The sequence below is a fragment of the Perna viridis genome, chromosome 10 (genome assembly GCF_037379345.1).
Source record: "Perna viridis isolate PV_CMFRI_1.1 ecotype Kerala chromosome 10, ASM3737934v1, whole genome shotgun sequence".
Classification (NCBI taxonomy): Eukaryota; Metazoa; Mollusca; class Bivalvia; order Mytilida; family Mytilidae; genus Perna; species Perna viridis.
In genome coordinates this window covers 39,994,564-40,005,840 of record NC_142454.1, presented here as the reverse complement: position 1 = coordinate 40,005,840, position 11,277 = coordinate 39,994,564, and the positions used below count along the sequence as shown (strand labels likewise).

Below are 11,277 nucleotides of genomic sequence, written 5' to 3'. Positions count from 1 at the left end.
TTTCGATCCGTATACATATGTTTCAAGATGTAACCTGTCACAAGCAGCATTAAAATCAAATACGAAGGAAAATCAAAAGCACCAACAAATTGTATACAAGAAGTTCTAAAAACCAAAAGTATAGAGATAGACAGCCAAATCCAGTTCTACTACTGCAATGCAAGAAATGAAGCCGTGGTGTTTTACTAATTTTATTTTTTTACTATGCAAATTTAAATAAATATTATATACACGGTTCATGTCCAGACAAGTCAATGTCTTTCAATTTAATTTAAAACGCGTTTTACTAGCTTAATCTAACATTAAATTATATATACTACAATTGCAATACTGCCTAAGAGGATCTAAATTCGTTCTCTAAAAGTCTTGCATAAAACAAAGACCCGCCAATCAAGCATTTAAATTAAACCTTTTTATCAAAATATCGGAAAAAAAAACATACCAAATCATCAACACTGGAACCATTCAAATATGTCAAAATCCAAGGACACGGCTTGAACGTGAAAACAGTACACAAAGACAATATATAAACACAATGATGCAAATCGAATAAAACAGATAAGGAAACAAGGCTTAACACAAACAACTAAAGCAAAATTAACTCCCACAATAAACCGGAAGCGACATCAAAAAGTACTTGTAGTATTTTTTCAATAAAACTTCTATTAAAAAAAATCATCTATTAATCCAAAAATTTCTAATTCACTTTGTTAGGATACTAAGACACTCTCATAAACGCATAAAAACAGGCGGACTCCACTGAACACTAGGTGCACGGATCAGGTGCACCGGTAGGGTAAGCGTCCTCTGCTTATCTAGGAACACCCACAGAGAAGCTCATAAAATGTCACGTCTGAGGTAGACGAATGAGAAAAGAAAAAATATTACACCGATACCAAAAGTTTTTTTAGATGCATTTTTTTTTAAAATCTAAACATGTTTTATCTTACTCTTAATAAAATGATTTTTATTTCTTCAGAATTTAATAGTAAATTAAAGATCAATAAACAGAAAATCATGAGATATATTTGTATACAAAAGCTTGGAGCCTCACAATCTTTTTATCCAGTTGAAGCTTGTTGACGGTAATGTGATTTTCATCTTCTTTAAATTGAATGAAAAATGCAATAGAAAAAAATGTAATGGTCATATTATCTAGCAGTTCTTTAAGGTAGATTATACCTAATATTTCAGGAAGATACATTTTCCTAGTAATATAAAGAATAATTAACTGACATTCTTTCGTTTATTAGAAAGGCTTACATTCATTATACATTTTAAGAGAACATTTTCCAGCCAATTATCCCCCCTATTGAAAGAGTTTTTTATTTCACCATTCTAATTTTTATGTAAAAACAAATCAAATACTTATGTCTTTATGATTTTGCAAGATGACAGAAAAGATTGCTCCATGTAATAGGTATAACCTCCTCTAATCGTTAAAAATTGACACCCTAATAGCAAGTGGATACATGTATAATATTTTAAGGGTAACATTTAGTGTTCAGTTGTTTCATCATTGCTGCCTTATCTTTGCGAAATGTATCACTTCCGCTTCTGGAACATGGCTATATTGCTATAAGATGGAAGCCATCACTACAGAAGTGTTATGGTCGTCATCATGTACTCGTGGATCGTTACGGTGTATCCATCTGCGCCATAAAAACTGATTTATTTGTCGTTTCTTGAAGTGTAATGCGTTAATACAATGCTTTAATGTTACATTAGAAAGTGGCCACGGTAGTATTCTTGCTGTTGTTAATCACTGATACCATCCTCCATCTACTTCATGAATATAGCAGGGTGTATTTCACTAGTTAATCTAACAAATAACATAAAGTATGCCAATGGACCCACGGTTCAAGATATGGCTTCTTTCACTGTCTTGTATATTCCCTTTTAATACATGTAAAACTCGTCAGGGACTCGTTAGTCCACGATAAATGACCCAATAAATGTTTTTCCCCTCTTTCGTCTACCCCGGACTTGACTTTTTATGAGCAACTCAGAAGGCAGAGGACGCTTACCCTACCAGCGCACCTGGTTCATGCTCCCAGTATTTAGTGGAGTCCGAGTTACTGATTTACTTTTGTTACTTTGTATATATTATTTAAGTTATTTTATATTCTTTGCTGTATTTGTCTGTTTTCCATGTCTGGTCTTTATCCTTGGATTACATTCTTTGGATTTCCGCCAAAATCTTGGTTCCTTTGATTACTCTTCCAATTCAAAAGAACTGCACGAGAATTTCTAAAAGTTCTAAAGGCATTAAGAGTACTCAGGTAAAGAGAATAAACATTTTATTTTTGAACCATAAATTAACAGTTGAGGTGAAATAAATTTATATAGTGGTATATGACAAACGTATGCGTGAAAAATACTACAGTTTCGTCAGTTTTAGGTAAGAAAACATAAAAGTATGAAGTATGCTTTCGTGTGTGCATATAAATTACCCCTGAAACAAAGATTCTAATGAATAATAAAATTCAGAAATATAGGTAAGTTAATGAACTTTGAGCACACAAAAAACAAGAGTAAAAAAGGAGTACCAATTGAAATTTAATTGATCCAATATCATTGTGTTTAAGCGAACTCATAATTGCAGAGTCGTTATTTGTTGGTGGGCACACGTTTTCCTTTCTTACAAATTCCAATGCTAAAATATTTGTCTTAACCTCAAATCAACAAATGTGTTGTGGAAGGACCTATTGAAATAAAGAAGATACTTGATCCGTAACTTTGGAAGATAATTAATTGACGATGGTATTTTTGGTCGATGATGAAGGCGTTGTATGTATACTCTAGTGTGCATAAAGGGCATTGAGATTATGTTACATGTAAGTAGACTGTTAAGATATCAACATCAATTAATCTTTCCAAGATTATCCCGTAAAACTCATTTTGGGACATAAAATGTTCCAATTACACAATACTAATCGAAAACCTACAAAGTTGTACTGCATATCATTTTGTAGCAGTGTTTCTGCAGTGTTTCTGCTGAGAGCTAAATGAAAAAAGAGAAAATAGATAAAGAGAATAGGTATGGGAAAAATGTCAAAGAGACAACCCCACCGGTATGAAAATGTCAGTCCAAGGCCACCCATTTGTTTTTAATGAACTACGAGGGAACTCTCTCACCACAGGGTAAGTTGCAGCTGGCCCAATACATAATTATTTACTGGTATGTGGAAGAGTTAACCCTATATACTCAAGAAACATAAAAAAAATAATCTAAAGGTGTTAACATAACAAGACATACAGAGGCCATAAATTCTTGACTTTGGACAGGGTCACTTGTTCAGAAGGCGTAAATAATCTTGACGACAAAAAAATAATAATAAATGTAAATCTTTATTGCAAAAGTCTAAGCTATGGCAAATATCGCAGAAATATATAAGTAAGCAGTAATGACATAAACTAACATAATAGTAATTATATCATAAAAAGAAAAATATAACGTGTATATGCAGAGGACAAACCAGTGATTATAAGATCTAGTGACTATTTTAAATGGAAGTTCTTATTTTTTAACTCACGGATGTAACACATACGCTGTACACAGAAGAACAAACTGGTATCTGTTTTCAATAACACAAACATATTCTACTACTTCGTGGTTGGTGAGTATAACGACCAGTTTCTACGTTAAGTTTAGGTACACCAAATCTATGCAATGACAACAATGGAACACCAAAATAATTTAAACTGATTGTTTATTTCTCTACTGGGCAAAGTAGGTTATTTTCTATAAACTTACGCGGATTGTGACGTCATTAATGACCATGGTCTGCAGTCTCCATTTCAAATAAGTCTAAACTAACGATTTGATGAAGGGACGAATCTTAATTTTGACTTTAACCGAATAGAAATTAAATACATGTATTGGTCTCAAATAAAATAAAACAAGAAAAAAAAACAAAACAAAACAAACATAAAACAAAAAAAAAACAAAAAAAAAAAAAAAAAACAATAACAAAAAACAAAAGCAAAGAACAAAAATTTAAAGCAAACCTAAAACATGATATTTTGATTCATTTATTTTTCCTCGTAATACGGATTCATTTGTCAATATGCAATATATGGGACAAAATAAAAAGTTTAAAGAAGTTTTGAATTGAAATACAAACATACCATCAATATTAATATTGCAAATTTTGTCATGCTGTTCACGTATTTACAGGTGTAAAATGAGAGTATTTGTTTGTTATTTATAATGTAAAATACGTTTGCCAACATTTTACACGACCAAATTGGCTATGTATTACATTAAAGGCCTACTATTTCCGCATTATAAGATTAGGTCTGTAAGGTTGTTTTCAGGCTCACTATTTCATATCTTGCTACACATAGGAGATACTGAAATGTTGAGTAAAGGTACACGAGGCTACTCTGAAGTCTACAATTGCTGACATCAAAAACAAGAATACACTTATTTATACCATTTGAAATATGTTAATAACATTTCATGACCTCGGTCTATGGCTAATTCTAACTATGCACCAAAAACCATTTATTTCCAAATGAGATCGCCAATCTGTTTGACAAGTGTTGGACATTACGTTTCTTTGAACAAAACTTGCTTAAACGGCTTGCAATTTGTAAATATAACAAAAATCTATTGCATTTGCATATTGTACATGTACATCTCGATGAAAAAAAAAGTGAAATAAATTTTATCCTAGTATAATAAAGTACGGTGTATATTCTCCAGCCGTATCGTACTTTAATGCTGGGCATTGATAGAACCTAGACACTAAATGAGAAGCTACTAAATTGACCACTGTCCGTGTTTGTGCCAGATGTATCTTTACATGAATTTTTAAAGGTTATCTCGACCCCATTTTCCGCTTCTTCAACTAACGTTTTACAATGTGCTCCTGCAATTAAACCAGTCTTGGAATGTTTTTCAGATACCTGAAAGGTAATTGTATAATCTTCTCTAGCATTGATCTCAACTGCAGTAGGTAATTTTATTTCAAATTTATTGCCAGTGGTATTGTTATCGATTGTCAACGAGTGAGTTACAACCACATCATCGTTTTTGTCATAAATTCTGAATTTTGCTTCATTAGAACTTCGTATAAATAAACCATTATTAACTGGAATGAATACTTCGACCGCTTTCAACCAGATATTAGTGTCAGATTGTAGCGTCAGAGACTGTATTTCTCTCGGATTAAAAATTGTATATTTTGTACCGCTATTTCTGGTTACTGTATAGACCTTCCGTTTCGAAATCGGACACCTAGGATTTCTTTCAAACAAGCTGTTTCCTTTCCAATTAAAATGCGATTGGAAGACATTTATTATTTCTTCAGATGACAAAATTCCAGAAGTGACAATGCTGTTTGAAAAATACTGCATGTCTACTACAGGGAATCTAACTAATTGTAACAAATTTCCAGCAATTTCCCTCAAATTATCTCCACTTGGTTCACGACTATTCTTAGTGCATTCAGCTGTTATCCATTGTAAGAAAAACTTGCAAACATACTTTTCAGAACAGTCAAGGAAACCGGATTTCAACAACATTTCTATGCTTTCTTCGGATATGTGGATATCAAGTTTGCAAGAAAGGCAATTTTGTGCGTTTTGCTCTATATAGACCATACTCTCCTTTCGCAGATCATGTAACTGATATTTTAGTGCTGTGTCTAGTGCTGCTACTGCATGATCTGACGTTCCAATTTCTTTTAAAAATTGTTCACATCTTTTCTTTAAATACCAAATCATATACTTATCCGAGGCGTAAAATAGGTCCTGGACACTACTTTCTGTTATTGATATCTTGTCTGTATACACAAATCTAAAAAAAAGGCTCTTTAGGAAATGACAATATCAAAGACGGACAAAAATGTCACTTTAAATATTAGTGTTATCATTTGCAAGGGACATGCATCCAAACATATATCTAAAACTAGATGTCGAGCAAAAAAAAAAACAAAAAACAACAGCATACTCTACAATTCTTTGTTTTGAGTAACCAATATGCATGTACATTTATTGGTGATGTACGATCACTAACTATGATATACATTACACTTAAGCTCCACCTAATTTCCCGCTAATGGATGAACTAGCTGTTTAATATAGCGATACTATCGGGGCCACTAGTGTACAGAATCGTGATATATACGTTGTCATCCATGCTCGATTCATAATATGGTTATCATATGATAATTATATAATGTTTAATATGGATAGTCATATAATGATCGTATGTTAATTTTGGCTTGAAAAGAAATGAAGAATCAAATGATCATCAGTTGGTAATCATGCGATAATCATATGTAAACTGAAATATTATCTTAAAAAGGGAAGTCATTTCTTACAAATGAAGCATTAAAATGTGAAGTTATCTTTCAAAATATAATAAATTTCAACCGTGAACAACTTAAACGATTGTGGTAGTTCATACAACCTTGTCATCTTTCAGGTTACACCTGCCTTAAACTAAATCGTACTGAGATTTAAAATGTTTATAGATACTTGTTTTATTAACGAAGTTTTAAACTATGACATTACAGATTAGTGTTAAATTTAGTAAAGCCTTTTTAAAGACTCTTAAAATCTGTTCTAGGTTTGTTTAATATATATTTAAATATTAACGATTTCTTTGTACAATTAATAAAGCACAAAGTAAATGCTTCTTTGTCAACTTGCCTAATTAAACTTCTAAAGGTGTCTTCTCTGATATCTGGTATTATTATTTCCCCCTTTTCAGCTAGAGAACCTTCGAACATCGTGTGAAACACTGGACTTCGACTTGACAACATGTACTTATGAGCTTTAATCTTTGTCTTGGATTCACCAACAACCATGGTGACATCACACATAATCTCGTTTTCGAGCATATACAACATGCATTTTGGCAATGATTTGTCTTCCCTCCAATCAGAGATTGCCTTACCAGTAGCCATTGCCTGAATTGAAAAATAAATTACTAGTACCTAATTGACAAAACAAAAACCCATTTCAGTTCTATTATCAATGCACAGCTTTAATAAGAAGAGGATGACTGATTTAGCCTGAATTGTTCTTGCTTCTGTGTGCTAGCACATTAAAATCTGGTTCAGCATGCTGTTTATGATGAAGCAGGGTTTGTTCGATTGACCTGTAATACATGCAATATATGTTGATATTACAAATGTATGCATTTCCAACGCAGTTAAGCTTTATCATGCTAAATTTGGATGCAGTGCTCAGAAAAATAAGCAATCAATGTTCATGTACATGAATATCTCCTTCAGCAGTAGTGACAAGTATGAAAATCACAATTTGATTGTGCATTGGTTCAAACATGGTACTCTCATCCATTCTATACAATTACCACAAATTTGTGGTAAAATGATTTGAAAGCTGAAGTGTTTTTCATAATTAACAACATCATTTAATCAATTACATTGCAACGATATAACTTATCAGATGTTAAATGATGATCATTATATGATTTACAAGTGATAATATGCGCTAGACAACCGTATTTACTTTAAACTACATCTTAACCTTTTTCATTAGAAATATTAAAATATATGTCAGTCTTGGAACTGTACATACATAAACAACCTTTTCTTTTGAATATTTTTTTTCGTTTCAAAAGTTTTAAATACATTAACAAAAAACTACTTTATTGTGAATATTGTGCATGTATGCTGTACATGTGTTTTATGGTTATAATGAGTTTCCTTTTTCAAAAGCAATACAGCTTATAGAAATACATATAAAAAAATACATTTTACATATAAGTGATAAAATGTCTTTAGCATAGCACATTATCAAATACATAAAACATAACAATAATCGGAGAATGATAATATTTTAAGGATTACGAATTTTTCAGCAAGATATAAATATTTTCCTAAGTTCCTTGACATTATGTGTAGACAGTAGTTGCACAAGTTTAAAACATGATGTTTTTTTTCAATAATAAACTTTAATATATTTTTTACTAATATGCTTATATTTTACTCACTCTAGTATAAAGTGGTATTCATCTTCAATAGTTTGTGTTTCACACATATTACAATATCTATATTGTCAATGATTATAAAATCTACCAGTTTCTATATTTAAATGATATGCGGATATTCTGTATCTGCATATATATGGTTTATAGATATAGTTAATCGGACGGTCGAAATAAAACTGCAAAGCATTACATTCATAAACATATCTATACAATTGGCATGTTTACTCTTCCAAAAAGAATTCCTTTCACTCAAAAAAATATCTCTAGCTCATTGTTTAAATTCAGATAAAAATACATCCATATTTTTGACTCCTTTATATAACCACACATCAATAGAACCATATTTATACAAAATTTCTCTAATATTGCATAACCAATTTTGCTTATCAGTAGGGTTTTTATTAGCCCTTTCATACATGTCTTCATAACATTTTGAAATGCAATTATCAGTACACATTTTCTTGAAACAATATTTCAACATTTTACAATATCTATCAATGTATAGTGGATGTCTACCTAATTCACTGTATATTATAGAGTTGACAGAAGTTTTTCTAACGTTCAAAATACGTTTCAAATAAGTTAAATGAACCTTTTCAATATCATCAGCTTTATGGTAGCCTCAGACTTCACAAGCATAGTTTAATATATTGCATACATACGTGTCAAACAACGATAATAACGTTTCGCAATTAAAATTATCATCATATATTTTACTAAGTAAACTAAACACAGCTTTTCTTTCCTTGGTTTGCCAACATTTTTTGGGTGTTTGTAAATTTACCACTATAATAAAACAGTACACCAAGATATATGAATTCATTACACACTTCTATTTCTACACCATTTAAAAACCATTTTTCATTTTCTCTCAAAATACCTCTGTTTCTAAAAACAACAATCTTTGTTTTCAAATAATTTATATGTAATCCGTACTCTTTGGAATAAGTATCAACACAATTAACCATCTTTTGTAAGTCAACAATATTTTCGCTTAAAAAAATCTGAAAATTCACATTTCAGTTTAATACAACATTTCAACTTAGAAGACGTAGATTTTATGATTTCTAAATGTTTACCGGTTATACCACACCTTGATAGTCTTAACCAAAGTTTGAAATGGGAAACACTGAAAAATGCTCTACTATAATCAATAAACAGCAAAATAGTCTTTAACCCCTGTTTAAGGACCTTGAAATTAAAGAATGGAGGGCGAAGATGGCATCAATAGTACCATATCCCGGTCTTAATCCAAATTGTGCATCAGTCAATATATTAGGGTTATCACTCCATTTTATTAGCCTTTCATTCAAAATTGGGGTGAAAAGTTTACCAACATGTGACACCAACGAAATGTATCTGTAGTTTCCTGGATCGTTCATGTTTCCTACTTAAATACTGGAACTATTATGCTCTGCACCCAAATGTCCGGAAAGTCATCAGCGTTTAATATTAAATTAAACAATTTGCAAAGTACTGACTTTATCAAATAGTTATCAAAATATATTCATTTATAACATGGCCATAACCCGTTGCTTTATCCCGCTTTAAAGTTTTTATACATGAATCTATTTCATCCTCTGTAAATGGTAAATCCAATTCATGAAATATTGCTTCCTCAGTCACATGGTCTTCTCCTTGTGTTCTATCATTTCTCGTTAAGTTTTGAAAATGTTAATTGAATTGTTCAAGTCATATGTCACTTCTGACAACAGTTTTTTTTAAAAATTTTTCTGTAAAAAGTTTAGGATTGGTCCTCCTTAAAGAAGACAGCATATCTCCCCGTCGATTCTTATACTGTCTCTTCAATTTGTTTTCTAAATTCTCATAACGCTGCTTCGCTAGGTTCAAAGTAAGTCCATTCTCGTTCGAAAGGGATTTATTAAAGTTATTCAACGCCTATTGATACTGTATATATAAGTCATTACATACTTCAGAAAATCAATCTTCATGAATACAAAAGTTTACTTTGACCAACACATTTATCGCAAAATTTAGCATATTTTATTTCCGATTTTGTAAATTCTTCAAAAATATCATATGATGTATTATTCAGATTACTGACATAGTTATAAATATCACTATCATAATCAATGAGTAGTTCTTCAACCTTTAATGTACTTGACATCATTTTATTTTTGATGTCATCTTCAAACCCTTCATTCGCCCCGTGCAGGTCCGGGTGTTAAAAGAATAGGCCTGCAGCAGCGCTAAGCTTGTCGTAAAAGGCGACTAAATAGTGCTCAGAACCCTAGCCGGGGAGTAGGGCGCTCTGCCCACAGAGCAACTGGGATGTGTGCTCCAGGTGGTGGAATGGGGTACCTCTGGTGTGTTACATGCTGGGGTTGTCAGACTATAATACGGAAAACCTGACCGCAAACCATAGTGGTGCACCGTGTTGGGAAAGATGCCACGTTCCTCGCACGTTAAAGAACCCTACTGTGGTATTCTCCCGGAGTAGGAACCATAGGGCTCCGCCACACAGGAGGCTTAATTGCCCGACCCTACCCAACTCTCCCTATTATTTCTTTCCAAATCGACCATTGCATATACTTAACCCAGTTGATCTACATAACTATAAAATACGTCGACCAAATATATTAGGCAATTTATCATCTTCTGATAGTCGATAATCTTACTGTCATATCAGTATCATTTGAATAATCTAAAAATGAAATTTTTTTCTAGTAATTGTTTATTTAAATCATCACCAACAATAAAATCTGGCTCAAGTCCAACACGGCCGTTTAAGTCCTCTATGGCAGTAACAGTCCCCTATGACTGAAACAGTTCCAAATCTACTAAATTGTTCCATTTCATGTTGTAGGATATCAAAAAATGTCGACAAAGCTCTTTAGAACAGTTCTCTATTTCTGCCAAATTGGGGCCGGGGGGTGCAGGAACGTTTAAAAGTGTAAGAGGAGGCTGCATGAATGGTTGAAACTGTTGAAAAGGCTGATAACCAATGTTTGGCGAACTAGTGAGTGGACTTGTGTATTGAAGATTACGTTGATTGGAACTACTCATAGTGTTGTTTTGATAGTTTGAGCTGTTAGTATTTGAACGTACCTCTTTATTGTCTGATTTATTTTTACATTGACGTTTGTCGCATAAACTTGACTGATCTGACGAAGTCGATTCATATTGATATTTCTGTAAACGCTGCGGCTGTTTCCTTTTCCTTCTTGGCATCACTTATACCACTTTATAGCGCTAATTAAATCCATCCTTTGATCATGAATTTACTTTAATCCAACTTAAAAACACATTTTTGGCCATTTTTTTCACATTTTCAAATTCAATGCAAT

At 32.2% G+C, this 11,277-nt stretch overlaps 1 protein-coding gene across 9 annotated transcripts in view; it reads right to left on the bottom strand.

The window, feature by feature from the left end:
* Positions 1–11,277, bottom strand: part of LOC148605745 (BTB/POZ domain-containing protein 6-B-like) — a 39,669-nt gene that overhangs the window by 5,195 nt on the left and 23,197 nt on the right. For 7 of the 9 annotated variants that reach the window (XM_088550111.1, XM_088550112.1, XM_088550105.1 and 4 more), the window contains 2 exons: positions 6,664–6,923; positions 3,333–5,806 (listed from right to left, as the gene is read on the bottom strand). The exons of 1 other annotated variant lie outside the window; for it this stretch is intronic. In XM_088550111.1, the coding sequence (XP_088406237.1) occupies positions 4,747–5,806; positions 6,664–6,920 (1,317 nt within the window). In that variant the 5' untranslated portion in view covers positions 6,921–6,923 and the 3' untranslated portion in view covers positions 3,333–4,746. Of the gene's footprint in view, positions 1–3,332; positions 5,807–6,663; positions 6,924–11,277 lie in introns of those variants that run through there. One more of the 9 variants, XM_088550113.1, reaches the window with a different exon arrangement.